Here is a 22,090-nt window from a genome sequence, read left to right as displayed (position 1 = left end):
TAATTCTCCATCGAAGTTAGCTGTCACTGTCTGCACCCCTACTTTCTGTGTATTATACACAGTAATAAGGAATTTATTCTTTATGCTGTGCAGTTTTTTGCTAAGTCTGTCATAATTACCTGTTTACTTTCATGCTGAATAAGAGACATTTAGAGTGTGTTGAAATGTGTCTGCAAACCTTTTAATTGTCTTAAATATGATAGCCATCACCCAACGTCTCAATGCAGTTCTTTTCTCAAGCAAGGGAACCTTTAAGTCTAGATACTTAATGAATAGATTCCATATGTCATGGCATAACCTCAAAACTTCCTTTTTTCATTATTTTGAAAATTAACACATTATAAACCAATGGATATTTTCATCTATAGCCAAGTCCTAAGGTTAGGAGGCTCAGATAGACTATATCTCAAAAGCTTTTACAAAGAGAAGATCTAACCAGTATTTGCCACAGCTAGGAATTTGGGACCTGAGAACTTTACATTTAGACTTCCTGTTACAGCATAGAAATTGGTATTGCCTATCTTTTTTTTTTTTCATTTATTTATTTATGGCTGTGTTGGGTCTTTGTTGCTGTGCGTGGGCTTTCTCTAGTTGTGGCGAGCGGGGGCTACTCTTCCTTGCGGTGCACGGGCTTCTCATTGCGGTGGCTTCTCTTGTTGTGGAGCATGGGCTCTAGGCACGTGGGCTTCAGTAGTTGTGGCACGTGGGCTCAGTAGTTATGGCTCACGGGCTTAGTTGCTCTGCGACATGTGGGATCTTCCCAGACCAGGGCTCGAACCCGTGTCCCCTTCATTGGCAGGTGGATTCTTAACCACTGTGCCACCAGGGAAGTCACTGCCTATCTATTTTTGTTAGCATTTAACAACTTTTCATTTCAGCCCTCTCGATTCTTGCTCTGATTTACTAATTTTCCTTATCTCAAAAAAAGATTTTCTTTGCTTATTTCCTTAATACTTACATTGATAAAAACAGTACTACTGGTCATTCAGTTTTCCTTTCTCCTGGCCCTTTTGTCAGTTCCCGTACCTGGTACTATATAGACATTCAGTGCTTGAAACCTTTTAAGATAACCTTTTAGTTATTTCCTTTCCTGAATTTAAGACATACCCTGCATCTTATCATGGGGAAAGCAGTGGTAGAGGAGAAAGGAAGGTGGACATTGCTATCGGCTCTTCTTTTCCTCGTTTAATCGCTTATCCCAAGCAATTGTTCAACCATTTGCGCTGGGACAGAGTGAGAAGAAAGATTTGTCTCAGGGTTTAAGATTTCTTCTTTTGACACATGAAAGGATGCTCAACATCACTAATCGTTAGAGAAATGCAAATCAGAACTACAATGAGGTATCACCTCACACCAGTCAGAATGGCCATCATCAAAAAATCTACAAACAATAAATGCTGGAGAGGGTATGGAGTAAAGGGAACTCTTTTGAACTGTTGGTGGGAATGTAAATTGATACAGCCACTATGAAGAACAGTATGGAGGTTCCTTAAAAAATTAAAAATAGAACTACCATATGAGCCAGCAATCCCATTACTGGGCATATACCCTGAGAAAACCATAATTCAAAAAGAGACATGTACCACAATGTTCATTGCAGTGCTGTTTACAATAGCCAGGACGTGGAAGCAACCTAAGTGTCCGTCGACAGATGAATGGATAAAGAAGATGTAGCACATATATGCAATGGAATATTACTCAGCCATAAAAAGAAATGAAATTGAGTTATTTGTAGCGAGGTGGATGGACCTAGAGTCTGTCATACAGAGTGAAGTGAGTCAGAAAGAGAAAAACAAATACCGTATGCTAACACATGTATATGGAATCTAAGAAAACAAAAATGGTTCTGATGAACCTAGGGGCAGGACAGGAATAAAGATGCAGACGTAGAGAATGGACTTGAGGACATGGGGAGGGGGAAGGGTAAGCTGGGACGAAGTGAGAGAGTGGCATGGACATATATACACTACCAGATGTAAAATAGCTAGTGGGAAGCAGCTGCATAGCACAGGGATTAGCTCAGTACTTTGTGACCACCTACAGGGGTGGGATAGGGAGGGTGGGAGCGAGGGAGACGCAAGAGGGAGGAATATGGGGATATATGTATACATATAGCTGATTCACTTTGTCATACAGCAGAAACTAACACAACATTGTAGTGCAATTATACTCCAATAAAGATGTTTCAAAAATAAAATAAAATAACTGTAGTTAATAAAAAAGATTTCTTCTTTTGAGTTTGATCAGTGAACTGATTTTATATATTCATGTTTATAGATAAGTCATTAATTTGACATGACATAGAATATATAAAAAATGTCTACTTTTAAGGTTTTGCTTTTAATTCTAAAATATCTTGTGGGGAATTTTAAACTTTTTTGAAAGATTCCATGAAATCTAACAAAACCCAGAATGAGCTGAGATAGGAGAAGAATGTAATTGGAGAGAAGGTTACAGCTCATACTGAAATTGGGGTCTGTTTTTCAGATGTATTCAGAGGGAAGTGATATTGTACCTCAGAGTAATGAGACAGCTCTTCACTACTTTAAAAAAGCTGCTGACATGGTAAGACTTCATGACTCAGTATATTGAAATGTGTACCATATTACTATTATTTTCATAAGAAAGTTTATTGTGTTAAGGGGGTTAGTCATAATCGACTTCATGAATTATTGGAAGTGCTTATGTAAGTATGATTCATATGGATGAATTGGCTAGAAAAAACCTACTCGGTGAAAAGCAGTATGTATTTTTTTTAGGGACTGGATTATTGAATATTAATTCTCTGTTTCAATTTCATTGAGAAGTTTCCTGATCAGGGAAATAATGATTTTAGTAATGGAATTGGGTGTTATATAATTTATCCTATTTGTGTTGCAACTTGAGGTTTAAAGCTTACATGACTGGGTAGTTTTGATAACCATGATACATAAGTTAGGCTTTCTTTGGCCCAGAGAAAGCTGCCTATGACTATTTAAGATCCTCTGGCTCCAGTGTGTACACTGACCTCTTTGTCAACTAGTACATGTTACTGTAGTCCCAAATGTCAGTGGAGTGTTTCCCAAAGGGGCACTGTGACACTTTTTTTAAAGATGGCTCTGTCCTTCTGAGTTTAGGTGAATACTAGATTTTTCTCTTTTCGGTCTCAAAACAATGATTGTCTTTGCTCCACAACATTCCAACAGTCTTAAGCATATCCTTGCCACCTGATCCCAATATTAATTCGTTGATTCTGCCCCATGGCAGCATCTTCTTTATTGGGGTGGGAAGTTACCAGTGAAAAACTACCAAAAAGAAAAACAATGACCTACTTTTAATTTTGAAAAGATTAAATACATGTCATGTTTTATATCATAAATTCATGAAACAGATAGTCATAAGGTAAGTCACCAAAAGTTAATTGTAAGTGAATTTACTATTTACTCTTTTTCAGCAATTACTGAAAGTCAAATCTCTAAAACTCAGTATCATGTTTAGTCTGATGGGAAGGAGAAAATTTAGTTTTAAATTGAAAAGTACTAAAACATGTTTTGAATATGCTTGTAAATTATTTCTTTTGCAGTCATTTATTCTTGCCTATTTTGTAATGAATCTTTCACTTTGTCTCTGATTGGCAGGGCAACCCAGTTGGACAGAGTGGGCTTGGAATGGCTTACCTCTACGGGAGAGGAGTTCAAGTTGTAAGTCTTCAATCTGACGTCTGACTTTAATGAGCCGTCAGCTGGTGAGATAGGGAAGTATTCCTTAACTAGCTCCCAGTCAACCCAGGTGAGGCCGTTTCATTATAAGCAAAGCTGAAACTCTGAGTTTGGTTCCCTACCACCCCTTACCCCATCCCACCATAGCAGCTGCCTTCTTAGAATAGCTGTGTCTCTGGCACCTTCTCCTTAAGGTATGAAGCTGTTTCTCATTGTTCCATCTATGCTCTCTACCCCACCTACTCTGCCATCTCTCCCAGACTTAAATATCTCCCTGCTATTTCTTCACCCAAGCCTAAGAAAATTCTTAAGTCCTCCCATGTAGAGGGAGAAAAGCTTTCTGTTCTACCCCTTGCCCTTCTAGCTACCACCTCTCTTCTCTCCAGCCCTTTCCTGCAAAGCCACGTTTCCCCAGAGAATGAACTGTGTGAGCTGCTACCATTCACTCTTCAGCTCTCAACAGTCAGGCTTTTACCTCATGTAACTGCTCTACATAGCTCACCAGTAACCTCCTCAGTGTCAGCCCCACAGGACGTTTTTTGGTTCTACCTTACTTGAACTCTTTGTTCCCGGGGGCTGTCTTGGTTTTCCTGGGCCATTGCTCTTCATTCTTCTGTGCTACTTGCTCACGTTGGATGCTTCTGGATCCTCATCTCTGTGTGGTCTCTCCAAGCAATACGTTCTTTTAATTTGGGCCCGAAACTAAGAGCTAGGTATAGAATTCTAATCTGTATGTATTTCCTAGCACAAAAGACAGTAATGTGGTCTCATTTTTATTCCTTCTAGTCATTTTAGGGTACTGAAATCCAGTAGTGACCTTTGTTTTAATTTTTCTATGGGGATATGTCTGATATTTGAAATATAATAATCATATAATGTTTGATAAGCTACCCAGGAAAGAACAAATAAGGAGAGAATTTTTCTTATTTAATATTAGAAATATTGAGGTTTAAAAGGGTTAGTTGGTTAATCGAAAAGATACGATGACTGTTTCTTAATTTCTGGCCGGCTGTTCTACTAGTGTTGTTTATGCTTTCTGAGAGCAGACATGCAAATTGTTTCACAAAAGAGTATATTTGCTTTTTTTAACAGTCCTAAATGTTAATCCCTCATGACTTAAAAAATATTACCGTCTTTGTATTATAAAAAATTAGAAGGTCATCCTTTTAATGATTTTAAGAATATTTTCTGTATGCCTTGTTAATTCTTTTTATGAATGAATCTCCTGACTTCTGAGTATATCAGCCATTTGAACTTTCTTACCATGTGATCATATGACCTCTTTTTCTACAGAATTATGATCTGGCACTGAAGTATTTCCAGAAAGCTGCTGAACAAGGCTGGGTGGATGGGCAGCTACAGCTTGGCTCCATGTACTATAGTAAGTAACGTTGAAATTAATGATGGACACACCAAATCTAAATTACCTATTTTCCTCTAGATGCCACTATGATATGGAAGTGAGAGCTATCGAATTTCTAGCTGATTAATGTTCTCCCAATACAATGATGTGTGCATCTTGTGTTTCATTGTAGAGTATATTAATCTGTATTGATGTACAAATCTATATTAATAAGATTCACATCTTTCCAGAGTAAGAATTCTGAATTTCATTTAGTTTTATTCCTATGTAAGGCTTCTCTGACGCTTCAGCTAAATCTTATTTAAGACTATTCCTAACCTCTCGTGTAATTTTCCTTACAGATGGCATTGGAGTCAAGAGGGATTATAAACAGGCCTTGAAGTATTTTAATTTAGCTTCTCAGGGAGGCCATATCTTGGCTTTCTATAACCTAGCTCAGATGCATGCCAGCGGCACAGGTGTAATGCGATCATGTCACACTGCAGTGGAGGTAAGGGCTTTTCTACCAACCTGTATGTAGGAAATTAATTTGCCCCGTAGGAAAGTCTGCTGTTTTATTTTTTTATTGGAGTATAATCGCTTTACAATGTTGTGTTAGTTTCCGCTGTATAACAGTGAATCAGCTATATGTATACATATATCCCCTTCCTCTTGGACCTCCCTCCTGCCCCACCCCCAATCCTACTGTTTTAATTCTGGTTTTCTTTGCATGATTTCTTCTAGAGTAGAAACAGACTTAGCCAACTAGCACTGGTATACTGAAAGAAGGCTCTGAGGGTCTGTGTGTTAGAATCACACTTATTCCATTTGTCTCTCCCTCCTGGAATCAGCATTTATAAGGGCAGATATTATTGTCTACAGTCTCTCTAACACCTAAGACAGTATCTGAGACATGGTCAGCATCAAAAAGTGTATGTTAAGTGAACGTTGTTAGCTTTCTCGTAATTGGCACTTTAGAAGGACATTGTGAAACGCTTAGCAAAGTTTCTAAACCACTCTATGCTTCAGTTTCCTCGCTTGTAAAATGAAGCTGTTTGTTACTAGGACTTACCTCATAAGAGAGTGGTCCCTCATGGGAGGAGTAAGTGAGTCAATATACATACTATACATAAATCACTAGGATAGTGCCTGGCCAGAGTAAATGGTATGTAATTGTTTGCTGTTATTTTTATAAACCTGTTCTAAAGACTAGGTGAAAGCTTCAAATAAATATCCCAGACTTTTATATATATACTTAGTAAAACTGCCAGAGATTGATTGAGAGAGCAAGCTTAACAATTGCTTATAGCCAAAGTGCAAAAATGATTTTCCAACATATCTTTCTTAATTTTGTATTGATTATTTTTTCCTGTTTTTTTAGTTGTTTAAGAATGTATGTGAACGGGGCCGGTGGTCTGAGAGGCTCATGACTGCCTATAACAGCTATAAAGATGGTGACTACAATGCCGCAGTGATCCAGTACCTCCTGCTGGCGGAGCAAGGCTATGAAGTGGCACAAAGCAATGCAGCCTTCATTCTCGATCAGAGTAAGGTTCATTTTAGTCCTGCCTTGGGTTAACCTGTTTAAAAAGGAAAGCCACAAAGATACTTCTCTATTATTATAACTAGAACATAACAGCACACATGCTCAAGTTATTTTACCTCAGATCTCTAAGCCATCAAAGTTAGTTTTATACAGTTGACAATAGAAATGGATTTGACGTCCATCATAAAATTAACTGCTTTCAGTAAATACATTTTTCAAACTACAGCAGATGCAGAAACATTGCTTTTCCAGTGGTATGTAGATCTCTAGTGTTTCAGTAATCTCGTTATTAGTTCTGTGGTGAAAATATGTCTCAGGAAGTAGTGTTGCCCTGAATGCAATGATTCCTTTGAACTCAGTATTTTATTCCCATACTTGTTTAATTTCAATAGTTTTTTCATTTAATATTTGTTATATCCCAGTACTTATTTAAATTATGCTCCATGTATCCACCCTGGTTTGCAGATAAAGCCTAAAAGTCTAGGGCCTTTCCTTAAACACCTGATTTGTATTTCAACTTTCCTTGTAGGAGAAGCAACCATCGTAGGTGAGAATGAAACTTATCCCAGAGCTTTGCTACACTGGAACCGGGCCGCCTCACAAGGTGAGTGGTTGGTTAATTCTAGGATAAGAATTTTACCCAGGGACCTTTCTTTATTGTTTTTTGTTTGTTTTTAATCTCACATAAAGATTAAATCATGTCATTCACCACTTTAAAATTAAGCAGAGATACTAACTATAGCTTAACTTGTTTGCTTTCATGATTGGTATTCATTCTTAAAATGGAAGTTCCAGTCCCAGGGTTTCTAAGTTGAACTGCAAGGTTTCTATCGTACTGGACATTTATATCATACTATGCTTTACTCTTTGGTTTTTAGTTGGAGGCTAGTATGTTGTACTAAATGAGAACTGAATAGAACGTGTAATAGACTATAGGTGTAAAACCTAAGATTTCAGCCTTTCCCCACTCCTTTTTATTTGAATAGTTCTTTCTCACACATACTACTATCAACATCGTCTGCCTGTCCCTTTCTCCAAGCCTAAACAATGGTCCAGTTGAATTATTTTATTTTATTATTTTTTAAATAAATTTATTTATTTTATTTATTTATTTTTGGCTGCCTTGGGTCTTTGTTACTGCGTGTGGGCTTTCTCTAGTTGCTGTGAGCAGGGGCTTCTCATCTTTGCCGTGCACGGGCTTCTCATTGGGTGGCTTCTCTTGTGGTTCGTGGGCTCTAGGCATGCAGGCTTCAGTAGTTGTGGCGCACGGGCTTAGTTGCTCTGCGGCATGTGGGATCTTCCTGGACCAGGGATCAAACCCATGTCCCCTGCACCGGCAGGCGGACTCCTAATCACTGCGCCACCAGGGAAGTCCCCAGTTGAATTATTTTAAAATGTTAAATGACAGAGTAGAGTGATTGATCATCTGAGGAGTATTATTAGTGAAATAGAGATTACACCCACTTTGTTTTACCTCTCCCTGACTATTACAAAAGCCTTCTTCGGAAAAGCAACCCTTCTAGTTAAATTTTTACCGAATTTCTATGTTGGCTGAAGAATTTGTTACAAAGTTCGTGTGTTACAAATTAACATTTATTTTATATAAACATGTTAGCAGGAGGAGAAATAAGAGTTTGGTCTGTTTTCAACACACCTTATTTATTGGCGGTTTTGCATTTACCTTTTGTTTCAGGCTATACTGTGGCTAGAATTAAGCTTGGAGACTACCATTTCTATGGATTTGGCACTGACGTAGATTATGAGACGGCGTTTATTCATTATCGCCTAGCATCTGAGCAGCAGCACAGTGCACAAGCTATGTTTAACCTGGGATATATGCATGAGAAAGGACTAGGCATTAAACAGGTGAGTGTGACTTTGAAACAAATGTATGGATAATGTAATTGTGATTTGGGGGGAAACATCTTCATTTTTATAGGAAATAGGTTTGCTTTAGAATGTGCTCAGATTTTAGGTGCTAACTTAAGAGACAGTTTTGTAATATTTCAGAAGACTGCCCTGCATCTCTCTCATCCTCGAGCACACACACATATTGATATCTACACTGTTATATTTAGGCTATTAAGCCAAAGATAGATTCATGAAAATGGAAAAGCAGTGCTGCCTCTGTTGATAACTGCTGTTTGAGAAACTGTCCATCAATAGCCAAATTCTATCATTTCTAGATTATTTTGAAATGAATTTAATATATTCATTCTTTTACCTTCCTAATGAAGTCTAACATTCTTTAGACCCACGGTCTTAAGTTTTTGCCTGTGTACCCTTAAAATAATTTTGAAAAACTGTGTATCCTCTTGCACATTTTTAATTTGACATTTAAAATATCTCATCATAAGTTTCAAAGGGTCTAAGTCCTAGCTATTTTAAACACTAACATTTTTATAAATAAAATGACTAAATTACTTTAAGTACCAAAATAATTTGATAACCCCATTATTAATTTTTTAAAAATACACAGCAAATTCGTTAAATGAAAATAGTATCTTTTCCTTTTCTCCCTGAATTTATATTTTAGTCCATTATTCCCACAGAATTGTATACCAGTGTAATGTACTGATCACTGATCATGCTTATCTGAAACAAAAAAGTGTATAAATTCAAATTTGAATTTTATTTCCTGTGATTATAGGCTCTTAAGTATTAAGAAAAATTCTCAAGATATTATTAGCCATAGTTGGTCAGTTATTAATATACTATTGTTCTCATCAACTTCATGATATTATAAATTTGATAAAATTTTACTTTTTGTGGTAATTATTGAAAATGTATCTTTTAATGAGATAAATAGAGCATTTTTAAAAATTAGCCTAAGTATCATGGAACAGGTTTACCATTAATTCTTGTTTTCATTTTATAAATATATGACTGGAACCTTGTTCACATAAATAAGTATATGGGAATGGGAAGAATTTTATTATAGTAAGGTCACTTAATTCTTTAAACTGCTTTAGAGTTGTATGCTGTCTTGGTAGTTTGGGCTGCAGTGACAATACTATAGCGCAGTGGCTTGAACGACAGGCATTTATTTCTCACAGTTCTGGAGACCGGGAAGTTGAAGATCAAGGTGCCAGCAGATTTGGTGTCTGGTGAAGGCCCTCTTCTCTCTGTGTCCTCTCAAGAGGAAAGAGCGAGAGAGAAGCAGCAAGCTCTTTAGGGATTCTGATAAGGACACTAATTCCGTTCATGAGCGCTCTACCCTTATGACCTCATCCAGTCCTAATTACCTCTCAAAGGCCTCACTTCCTCATACCATCACATTAGGAGTAGGGTTTCACATATGAATTTTGGGGATACACAAACATTTAGTCCATAACATATGCCAAAAATCAGACTGATCTGTCATTAAAATTATTTCTAATGATCTGTCACTTGATAACTTGGTTAAGCCTCTGTTCAGTTCTGTTGAAAGCAAAGATTTGGAAACTAGAGACTTGCAAAAGGAGGTGTTCCCTGATCACTGGACTCATACTTTCTCAGTTTCTGGGAGTGATGTCTAAAAGGCTTTCCCAAGGCTTATCAATAGCTAATGATACTCCTTGCTCATTCAGTCACTTAGAGACACTTTGTGACCTTATGTGCTTTTAAATCTAGAAGGTTGTTCATTTCATTTTGTTAATGCACTGTTTTTTGTCAAAGTGCTTTTTTATTTTATTACACTTGAGTATTTTAATTCCAATATGTAAGTTTTGATATTTTACATTTATATTAATATAAGATACTTGAATATAGTTTTATCAAGAATCTGGAGCTGCAGGCTGAGTGCGTTCAGTTCATGGACAATCTCTGCCATGTAACATAGTTGTTGAAGCCTCCCTGCATTGTCAGATCAGTCAGCCAAATCAGACTTAGTTTCTATCAGAAAGTCTGACTTTGTTAATTCAAATAAAAGTAATATGGGTTTGATGCCTAATGTAAAGATTACCCGTAAGTTATGGTTTTTATACGCTTAGTAATAATTTGCTAAAGACAATCACAATTAAAGTAATATAACAGTCTGTTTTTATAATAGGCTGTAAGACAAGAAAACAAGAAAATTAATCAGTGTGCTTTTCTCATAATTTAATTTGTAATGTAAAGCTTATACAAATTCTTATGAATAAAGACTATGATAAAAGGGATAGAATTCCTTTGATTAGCATTAGGGGAGGGAACCCTGGGATTCAGCTTTTAAGAATAATTAATCATGTATAAAAATCAGAATAATTTCATTCGTTTTTATAAGACATTATGATCACCTTTTCTTATGTTTTCTGTTTTTTTAAATAAAAGAGATACTCATACTCTAAAAGCTAATCAGTCCAGCATCCAGTATAGATAGAAAAATATTAAGTATTAAACAAGATGAGGATTGGTTATAATTGGAATAAATAATTCAGGATTTGATTGATAGATAAGATTTAATTACCCTATTGAATCATCCACACAGAGGCTGCAGATCACATAAAGTTTGATGCATGATCTTGAAAAATATACTTTTCCGTTATCATGAATCTTGAAAAATATACTTTTCCGTTTTCATGAATCTCTCTTTGGCTTAATATCCTAAATATAACAGTGTAGATATCAATATGTGTGTGTGCTCGAGGATGAGAGAGATGCAGGGCAGTCTTCTGAAATATTACTACAAATAAAATTTGTTACATTTTTTAAAAAGTCAAAGACACTGACCATGCTGTTACTTTTATTTGAAGGTGCTCTTCTTTTTAACTAAAAGGATTCACCTTAGGGACAAGTATGGAGAACAGCTGAAAGTAACTGCTTATATTTAAATATGTAGAAAAAGTCAGTCTTAATGTTTAGCCTTTCTTTCCCATGTCTCATGGAATTCTTACCTATGAGTTTGGTATTCTTTGACAGTAGTCAGGGGATGGGAGAAGTGAGGTTGTTAAATGAGAATTTTGCACCTCCCACCATCCCATTCTACCACTTATCTAAATGCAGAGCACTCCAACCTGGGCCAAAATTAGTAATGACTTGTTTTGCCCTTTATAGAAATACATCTAAGACAGGAAAACACAGAATGCAAGTCCCTTATCGCTGTCCATGCATGCACCCCTTGGAAAACTTTGAGTATGTCTACCCCAGTTTGAAGATCACTGTTGCAGACTGAAACCAGGAATTGCTTACACTGACTGGTTATAAGTAGGAAAATATTAACTTGAGACTTACAGGTCACCCCTGGAAGTCTCCAGGTTAACAGTGTTATGCATAGGTATATAGCTGTGTCCACCGTATCTGCACAGCAAGTGGGATGTCAGATCAGGGGAACACAAGTTAACTTTTAAATTTTTCAACTAAGTTTTTCAAAATTAAGCAGTTAGATAATTAAACAAATTTTACCTAATTAAAGCTTGGGTTTTTTTCTTTAGGTAAGGGAAATTTTAAAATGAAACTTGAAAGGTAAAATAAACTTTCCTAATATATAAATAGTAATTATTTTTACTTAGTTTAACAAGAAATGAACTTTGGTTTACTACCCGTATTATAGGATATTCACCTTGCAAAACGTTTTTATGACATGGCAGCGGAAGCCAGCCCAGATGCACAAGTACCAGTCTTCCTAGCACTCTGCAAATTGGGTATTGTCTATTTCTTGCAGTACATACGGGAAACAAATGTAAGTGGTCCATGTCTCTTTTAACTAGAATACAAATGATGTAACCTTCTCAGTCCACAGTTTCATTTTTGCAAAGTTGGGGGAGGGGAGGAAGGACCTGCAAGTGTCTGGTCTCTTTCCTTCTTCCCAGATGAAGGGACCTCATCAGGTGAGGGATGAGTATAGCCACAAAGCACTTAACAGTTCCCAGGTAACATTTGACAGTGGTTCCCAGTGCTAAAGTATTTTTCATTGGTGCAGATGTTTCCTGGTTTAGGGAAAACTGAGACTAAACCATGGCAATTTGAAATAGTAGTTAACTAATTCCAGTAAACATTAAATCAGATGACTGCCTAGCAGTGACTCAGACCAGCCCCTTAAAAAGAGAATTTAAGACATGAAAAGAAGTAGAACCTGAGAACCTGTCCAGGCTCTTGTACTTCAGATTCTTCTGATAGTGGAACATGTTAAAAATACCACTGAAACTATATTTTCTAAAAATACCTTGAATTATTTAAATATGCTTAATGATAGAACTTTGCTAGGAGATGGGTGGGTTACCCATTCTCTTCAAAACTACCAACTCTAGTTACCAACACAATGTTGGTGCTCTTGGGTTCTCCAGTTTTCTGTTTTGTTTACAGTACCTATCGTTCCTCCTAATGGATTCACTGGTGCAGCATTTAACTCTGAAAGTCCTAAAATGTATGCAGAAAGAAGGGCTATTTAACTTTAATTCATGCCAGACCAGAAAAGGATGATGTTTCAACCTTTTGTTAATATCTTGTAGAACAAGTTGATGCACCATTTCAGCACTAGATTCCGGAAGGGGCATTCCCTCTTTGTTACACAGATGTAAATTTAGTCCATGCTGCTTCAGCATCTATAAAGAGAAATTCGACAACTCCTCCCTTTTGCAGCCCTAGCACGTGCACTGAGGTCCTCCACGTATAGGGCTCCAGAGGGCTGGAGATGTTGGCCTCTGTCCTCTTGATTGCTTATACATTTGTAGTGTCAAATTTATAATTGTTCAATAGCGTGAGCCAGGGTATGCTGTACGCTCCGTTAACTCAAAGGATCCTTGTTCCTTTAACTGAAAAGCTAACAGTGTGGCCGCCTGCTCTTTCTTTCTCAGGACTATTTCAGACTCTTGTCTCTCACAGTTTTTATCACTAATAAACTACTGATTACAGTCTAGGATTTGGTCATGTAATACACCATGTTAAGTTGTTGTGTTTTATACAGAAGTTTCAAGAAGACAATAAAATGCCCGGTAATCCTACCACCTAGATATTCCAACTTAAAAAAAAAAAAAAAGGAGTAATAAGTATTGATGGTGAGAAAGTCAAAAAATACAGAAAAACAAAGTCTCCTATTGCGGGTCCCACCCCAGGGAACACAGTTAATAGTTTGTTATAATTTTTTTTCCAGAAAAATTTTAGCACCTGTACCTACAAATATTATATTATGGGGACCTTTTAAATGTAATTTTATTTAAACATAAAGGATTATGCCCCATATTTACTTTCTTTGTGGGTAAGCATCAGTCAGAAAATACCAGGAATAACTTAAGTGACATTAAAACAATTAAAATATCATAGATGAAGAAAATAACTTTTAAGTTCAATTTCAGTTGTTAAATATTTAGTTAAATCCTAACTAAAAAGCATTATTTGTTCAGCTATTAAATTTCTGAATTCCTGTCATCTTCAGTTACATGAGAGAAGTAGTAAAATAGCCCTGCTTTCATTAGAAGAGAGCTTTTTAGCTAGTGTGTCAACACTAGAAATAGGTTATAGGTGAGGTGTGCCAAGATACTGATTTCCGCCCCCCCTTCATCCTCCATTGTCCCCAGTGTTTGTTTCAAATATTTCCTGTGAAAAATGGTTGGAAATCAGTGCATTAGGTTACTGATGGAAAGGAACCATAGCTCTGGTCCTCAGACATTATTTTGAGTTTCAGGCTTTTAAAAATTTTTTTTTCAGTTGAACTCATTGTCTTTATATTTTTGTCTTATTTTATCCTTAATTTTATTAGATTGGATTCTTTGTTAAAGTCTGGTGGGTTTTATTTTTTTAATTGAAGTATAGTTGATATACAATACTATATAGAGTTACAGGTGTACAATATAGTGATTCACAATTTTTATAGGTTATACTCCATTTACAGTTATAAAATAGTGGCTATAATTCCCATGTTGTATGATATATCCTTGTAGCTTATTTTATACCTAATAGTTTGTACCTCTTAGTCTCCTACCCCTATATTGCCCCTCCGCCTCTTCCCTCTCCCCACTGATGACCACTAGTTTGTTCTCTATATCTGATCCTGCTTCTGTTTTGTTATATTCGCTAGTTTGTTGTATTTTTTAGATTCTGCATATAAGTGATATCGTACACTATTTGTCTTTCTCTGTCTGACTTATTTCACTTAGCATAATGCCCTCCGAGTCCATCCATTTTGCTGCAGATGGCAAAATTTCATTCTTTATTATGGCTGAGTAATGTTCCATTGTGTATATATGTACCACGTCTTCTTTATCCATTCATCTGTTGATGGACACTTAGGTTGCTTCCACATCTTGACAATTATGAATAATGCTGCTATGAACATTGGGGTGCATGTATGTTTTAGAATTAGTGTTTCTGTTTTTTCGGATATATACCCAGGAGTGGAATTGCTGGGTCATATGGTAGTTCTGAGTTTAGTAAAACCCTTTTTTTTGGAACACATTGCAAAATGTTACTAAAACCAATTGATTTAATAAATTCTGTATTTATCTCTAATCTGTGATGTAACTTTCCTAGCTCCTTCTATTATATTTTAATGATCATAATGATTTTTATACTTTTCTCATTAAGCTTCGAGATCTGTTCACCCAGCTTGATATGGACCAGCTTTTGGGACCTGAGTGGGACCTTTACCTCATGACCATCATCGCATTGCTGTTGGGGACAGTTATCGCTTACAGGCAGAGGCAGCACCAGGACATGCCTGTCCCCAGGCCTCCCGGGCCACGGCCAGCACCACCACAGCAGGAGGGGCCGCCCGAGCAGCAGCCACCACAGTGACCCACGGCGGCCAGCCTTGACCAGTGACAAACAAGGAAATCGTTTACCAAGAACACTTGCATTTGATTTAGGACTTTGGATCAGTGGCCACCTCCTGGAAGAGGCACAAGGAAGCATTGAATTCCTAAAGCTGCTTAGAATCTGATGCCTTTATTTTCAGGGATAAGTAACTCTTACCTAAACTGAGTTGAATGTCCGTTTCAGTGCCGTATGGAATAACAACTCTCAGTGGCTCCCCTGCCCCCCCTTTTTTTTTCCTGGAAACATGTGAGACACTCAAGGTAATGTCTGCTGTGTCCAGCTATCTTTCTTGGGTCCTTTTGGTCATTCTTTCAATGTGCATAAGTTCTGTCAACCATCTTTAAGGTCTCATGCGTCGACACTAAAAACTGATCGATGTAAAAAGGAAAACCCAGTTAGTTGCAGATTTAACCTTAACATGTTTGAAAGTCTGAAAATAGAACTGCCTTTTAAGTTAAAAAAAAAAAGTCTTCAAAGTGTTTCAGAACTGCGATAACCGAGGAACTTTTGCCAGGCCACATGCAAGTATACATATTCAGCATATTTATTACTTTAAAAGGCAAGGTTGGGAGGTTTCTTACTGTTGGTGATTGTCATACTTTATACCATACTTCTCTCCTTCAAAGACTGAAAGGCCATGTTAAAGAGTTTTATGTGAACTTCATTTCCTTGGAATGGAATATATAGAAAACATTGTGAACTGACTTCTTGAGCTAACACGTGAACTTGCCCCAAATTACTCAATGTAATTTGCTTGCTTGTTTTGAGTATACAGAGCCTTTATCTGGAAGCCAGAGGATGGACTAAAGGGGAGAGATTAGAAAACAATATTGAAGAACTCTGAGTGGGGTACCAGGATCACAGACACACTTTCCCAAAAGTTGAAGCATTTGTTACCAGGATTTATTTTACTTTGCATTTCTTATTGCAAAAGAACAGACCACCCTCCTGAATTTTTAAAATATGAAATATTGTTGCCAAGCTATGGCATACAGTGACTACCATTACAATACTAACACTCAGAGAATCTGAGATGCATTAAAATCAGTGGTTGAGGAAAGCCAAAGCCTGTTTGTACTGTTCAGGGAGATTTTTATTTCTGCAGTTTGATGTTACAGTAGAAGATCAACCACTTGCTTAGCTTTCGTATTCACCACCCTCCCACTGTTAACATCAGGAAAATCAAGGCTATTACACTTCAGAATTGTCTGGTTAAGTACTACAGAAAACAACAACGACAGCAACAACAAAGAAAACAGAGAAGGTCACATACCACAAATGAAAAAATTAAAACTTCAACCAAATTGTATTCCTTTTTGTTGTCGGATGGCAGTGTTCACCAGCCTGTATCTGGTCTGAGGCTCTCTTAGTGTGTGAGCAGGCTTTCTGTGCCTGCTGACCTCATCTGTTTATATTAATCTTTATACTCTTTTTCCATAACCCCTTATCTGCCAGAAAACTTGAAGAGTTGTAAGACTTTGGTTTTTGAAGTAGAGATTGTATTTAGAACTAGAGTGAATTAGTCTGTAATGAACATGAAGGCTCTAAATGTGAAGTAGTGTGCTTTTTTGGTGTTTAGAGTATTATGAGAAACCTGGTAAGCAAACTTTCCTCCTAGATAATTGCTTCTAATAGGAAGAGGTGATGACAGCGAGAACCATATGTATAAATGCAGATCTGAAAGGTAAGAAATTTTACCCTCAGAAGTGTCATGTTGCTTTGGGCAGCTCATGTAAATATTAAGACTTGTTTGATCTCTTACATTAGAGATTTGAGTACAGTCGGTACAGTATGTTGGTGTCTTCACCCCTGCCCGTTCTCCCCCAACCTTCAAAATAAGTATGATCCACAGTAGCAGCCACGCTTCATTTCGAAGGAACTGTTTTAATTTATTTAAAACTTGAACAACTAAACTTCCGTATTTTTCTACCATCCACCTAATTTTTCCTTTAGCAGCATTCTTATCTCTATCTTTACTTCCCTCTGTTAGTACTTTGAAAAAACATTTCTTAAAGCAGTGTGCACTACCCAGAGGCAGGTGGGAAAGCGTGGTCTTGTTCTCCAGGCAATAACTTCCCGGTAGTGTACCACTAGCCATGTCCTTTTTATTAATCTCCCAAATAGATCTTTTTCTTGGCTTTTGTCCACCTCCTGTTTTACCCTGGGTCATTTGCTACTGGAAATTTGAATGGTAAATTTAAAATAACTTCGTTCCTATGGCTTCATTTAAAGACTGTCTCAAAATACTTTGTTCCCTTTTTCATTCTGTACAAGAGACATGATACCTAAGCAAATAGGAACTGGGTTTGGTGTTTCTCCTAAAATAATGCTCAATACCTACCTAATCAAATGGCATCCATTTGAATAAAATGACAGTAACTAAAGCTAGTTAATGTCAGTGACATTAAACTAACTCCAGGATTCAGGAGTTTTAATGTTAGAATTTAGAGCTAGCAGAGTACGGCTTCATTTCTCCGTGGTAGCCCTTCTCTCCTGATCCCTTTTATAGTCTGTCTTCCTGCCTTCCAAGGTGATGACAATAGTACTCTACTTAGCTTCTATTCTCTTGTGCATTTGGTTTCTTGGTTAGTCAACTGTTCCAGAGTCTTGAGACTATCTGTTTTGCTTTTTGTTTTATGTTAACAAAGGTAGCATTGGGGTTTGGGACTTGGTTTGTTTTTTTTTTCCTTTTTGTTTTTGGAGCTTTTGTTTCTGTATTCTGGGTAAGGCTTATCTTATTTTTGGTTAATATCCAATGGCACAGAAAAATTAAACCAAAAGGTTTCTTTTTTTCAGAATTCATTATTATTTAGCATTTAGATGAACTTGTGAGTCATTAATCTTAATACTGTTGAGGATGTGTTACCCTTTGCATATAAGGTTATTTTGTGCATATAAGGTTAATTTGTGAGAGTTTTACTGCTAAGCCATTTTATCTCTGTACCATTGGGAAGTTGTAGAAACTTCTGCTGGTGATCTGGCCATGATCTGTTGCTTTATTTAATTAAGGAGCTGCTGTTGCCTCCAGGAAACTTAAGTATTTTGTATAAGCTTTTTTTTTCTCCCTTTCTTTGCTCCTCATGTTTGTTCTTCAAACCAGTGTTTGGAAGTATGCATGCAAGCCTATAAATGAAGACCACAGCTCTTCATGTGTGTAGCATGTGTATTATATTGTCTAGCTACATCTGCAGAAAACCTTTTTCAGAGGTTTGGACTAACATTTCACATGCACATTTCAAAACAAAAAGTGCTTCAGAGAAATAGCCCCTTTACCTACCAAGAAGAGCAACGTGGGCTACATTTGTCCCAATAACAGGTAGTGTTTGTTTTGAAAGTGAATTTAATTATGTTATACAATATTATGACTACAACTGTGCAAGAAATAAAGCAGAAGAAACTTCTATTTTCACGAAAATACTTTTCATTAGTCATTGCTCTCAAATGTAAATGAAAATACAAAATTTCTGAATATCATATTGTCAGAGGCACTACCTGATTTTTAAATGTGTAGTAGTCCTCGAAAAGAAGCTAAATTTCTCCTTCCACTTGGTATTTCAAGAGAATTGAAAATATTCCAAGTAAAAATGATTTGTATTTTTAAAGTGACTATTTGCACAAGTAAAAACCTGATGTGCGCGTGAGAAGGATGTCTCGGTTGTGTGCAGGGAGTCACCTCTCATGCACCGGCTTTCCTGTTTGGAATAACAAGATGACACTATTCTCTTTGATTAAAAAAAAAATCATAATATTGATACGATCAAGGTGTAACCACTATCAATATTTAGGAGACGTTTTAAAAGACCGTAAGCTGGCATGGGAAAGAGCACCATGGTAGACTTTTTGTAAATTTATTTTGTATTTAATTAAATTCAATATAAAGGCTGGTGAAGTGTAATATAATTGTGTAAACAAATCCTGTTAATAGAGAGATGTACAGATTCGTTTTGTACTGTATCTTGAAACCTGTGAAATAAAGATTCCACCTCTGGTTATCCTGTATGCTATAACGTACCATGGCCAGGCACCTCTCCAGGCAGACTTTTTTTAAAACCTGAATCATTCAATTTTTTCATGAACCATTTTGGAAATTCAGAAACTTCTAGAAAGCATTGATGAGGGGCAGTTTGAATCCATCTTACATTTACTTTTAACTATTGAAATTCAGATTTCTATAAGTTGAATTTTATCCTGCAGAATATGAATTTGCTAAGACATGTTTCCCTTTTTAAATCTCAGATCTTTGACCTGAATCAGCCTGTGATATATAGTATGCGTATTCACTTTTATCCTGATTATGGTAAAACTTAGCTAAAGTTTGTTTATGCATTGTCTTTTCCCAGAAAGTTTTTAGGAGGGCTTACAGAGCTACATAACGGTGCAACGTGACGAAATTTACTTAGGATAAGTAAGTAAAGGGGAAACAAAGGAGAAAACAGTATTAAATCAGGAGTGAACTTTGTACACAAAATGCATGTTAGAACCAGGCTACAAATCTGGCCCTAACTTCCTAGCAGCCAACTCAAAAGAAATCGAGCTAAAATGTTCATCTTAGAAGCATCAGATCCTTGAAAAAGTTTGCATGATGCAGATTGTGGCAAGTGGAGAAATTGGGTCTCAAATTTTACTTCTGGGAGCATAGTCAGCCACCCAAGATGACTTTGACCTTGACTAAAATAAAAGTTTTGAGGAAGTTGGAAAGTTGGACATCGGAGCTATAACATCAGCAGTTTGATCATTCAACCTGGAGTTGGGTGTGATGCCTATTTACCAGTTAGCCCCTTTCTGACAAGTCATTAAAATGAGTCCTTGGTCTTCACTGGATGCAACTTGATGAGAAACAGCTTCTCCCTTTTACCTTTATGACACTAATTTGGATTGGCTACACTAACCTTGAAATTTGCTTATACTGTGTCACGACATATACATAAATATATGCAAGTAAAAAATTAGAAATAGTTTCTGTAGTAGAAACTACAAAAAAAAAACAGAAGGAAGATTTTTTTACTTTTTGGATATTTTCCAAATACTTGAAGAGTCAAGTGAAAAATAAAATGAGCTTTAGGATCTACCAGTTCAAAAGGAGATGCTTCTGCATTAATGGATCTTGTATATTTCTTCCCATGTCATTTCCACCACTACTTAGAAAGCCATCAGATTGAACAACCTTGAGCAAAAACTCTGGTTTTCCTAGTGGCCAAATGTTTTCAGTCTGGATTAATTTATTTTAAACATGACCTAGTGTTAATGCTGAATTGTGTATTAAGTCCCACTTACAAAAACCCCACGTGATTTTTTTCTTATGTAAGTTGAGTCGAATATGGTCAGTTAATTGACTTGAGAACATTCATATAAATATTTTCTGGTTTTGCTCAGTCCAGTTTCCTTTTGCCCTCTCTCTACCTCCCAATAGAACTCTTATTTAGCCTCTCAGGATTGAAAAGAATTTCTCATAAGTCTTCTAAGTATTAGATATGAGATTTAAGTATCCTAAACAAGGATTCTGACTTTGAAGTTGTCACTGAGTTTTACATGATTCAAGATTTAAATGTGAACAACGGAAGCCTCCATTCTTGGAAACATTTATTTTAAGATGTGAAAGCACAGCTGTGAGTTTCAGAGTTTGTGCATCTGGGTTTCCCCACTCTTCACCCATGCATTGCCTAAATTTTTTTTTCCTTAGGAAAATTTGATTAATTGGCTCTTTTTGTTCTAAATGAAAACAAATAGAAAGTAATCCCGATTGTGCAAGAGAGGAGGGGGAGGAAGTAGAGGGAATCATCCAGCTGGTCTTGTTTCCCTTGTACTAGTAAAGAATTTTCTTGAATTTTCTTCAACCTATACAGATGCTATTTGCTTTTGCATACTATTTGGACAATGTTCTTTGGCTGGTAGCATCTTACACGATGCATGGAAATTTACTGCCAGGACAGAGGTGAGAACAGCACACTGGTTTCCCTATAGTCCCTATTTTGACTCTAGATGAAATAAATGCTGTAAATGGAACTGTCCACACTGGAGCTGTGAACAACAGCCTTTATTATTTCAAAGGCAAGGAAAAAAGTAATTGAAGAAGCCTTAGATGTGTTAATTGGTATTTATATTTCATCACTCATTTAAGGCTTAAAAGTAATTAAAACTGCATAACTAATGCTTTTTGTACTCAAGTTCACTAAACCAAAGAAGGAACCTATTAGGTCTCACCGGGCACAGTGAACTAAGCTAGGAACTGGACATTTATACCTTAAAGCAGTGAAGTAGAAGAAAGGCCTGTGAACTGGGATGAAACCCCAGCCTTAGCTACAGAAAAACTACACTGCATCCCAGTAGACCTATTGCCACTAAGGAAAGGGGCTTTTTAATTACGAGTCACTATTCCAGTGCCAGAGTCATGATGACAAATTGGACAGATGCACAGGGATGGACCTATACACAACCTCCATGGCCTATAGTTGGGTCTTGCATTCCCGACAGGTTCTCCCGTTAACCCTCCTGAGTTGCCTAATCCCTTCATAAAAGCGATTAGGGATCAGTCCTGCCCCCAGTGAATGGCGCTGAAATGCAAAGGAAGAAAGGAAGGATGCTATAGCAAGGGGAGAAAAGCTCTGGACTGGGCTCTAGTCCTCACGGTGAGTGGATGGTCTTGGGCAAACCGCTCATTTTATCAAGAGGCTGCTTGCACTGGATGGTCATTAAGGTCTTGCCAGCCCTCAGAGGTTTTAAATGCCAAAAGCAATTGAGTAGACTTTTTTTTCAATACCCAGCTAGCCTGAGAGAACCTCGCAGTTGGCACTCCGT

General features: G+C 36.9%; 1 protein-coding gene across 2 annotated transcripts in view; it reads left to right on the top strand.

Moving 5' to 3' along the window:
* Positions 1–19,285, top strand: part of SEL1L (SEL1L adaptor subunit of ERAD E3 ubiquitin ligase) — a 56,717-nt gene extending 37,432 nt beyond the window's left edge. For both annotated transcript variants that reach the window (XM_033417629.2, XM_004262304.4), the window contains 9 exons: positions 2,488–2,565; positions 3,618–3,680; positions 4,992–5,079; positions 5,403–5,551; positions 6,422–6,587; positions 7,116–7,190; positions 8,280–8,452; positions 12,096–12,224; positions 15,065–19,285. In XM_033417629.2, the coding sequence (XP_033273520.1) occupies positions 2,488–2,565; positions 3,618–3,680; positions 4,992–5,079; positions 5,403–5,551; positions 6,422–6,587; positions 7,116–7,190; positions 8,280–8,452; positions 12,096–12,224; positions 15,065–15,274 (1,131 nt within the window). In that variant the 3' untranslated portion in view covers positions 15,275–19,285. The remainder of the gene's footprint in view (positions 1–2,487; positions 2,566–3,617; positions 3,681–4,991; positions 5,080–5,402; positions 5,552–6,421; positions 6,588–7,115; positions 7,191–8,279; positions 8,453–12,095; positions 12,225–15,064) is intronic.
* The last annotated feature ends 2,805 nt before the right edge of the window (positions 19,286–22,090 follow it).

The sequence above is a fragment of the Orcinus orca genome, chromosome 2, assembly GCF_937001465.1.
Source record: "Orcinus orca chromosome 2, mOrcOrc1.1, whole genome shotgun sequence".
In the NCBI taxonomy this organism is placed as follows: domain Eukaryota; kingdom Metazoa; phylum Chordata; class Mammalia; order Artiodactyla; family Delphinidae; genus Orcinus; species Orcinus orca.
The sequence above is the reverse complement of the archived record's forward strand: the minus strand, read 5'-3'. Positions and strand labels throughout refer to the sequence as shown.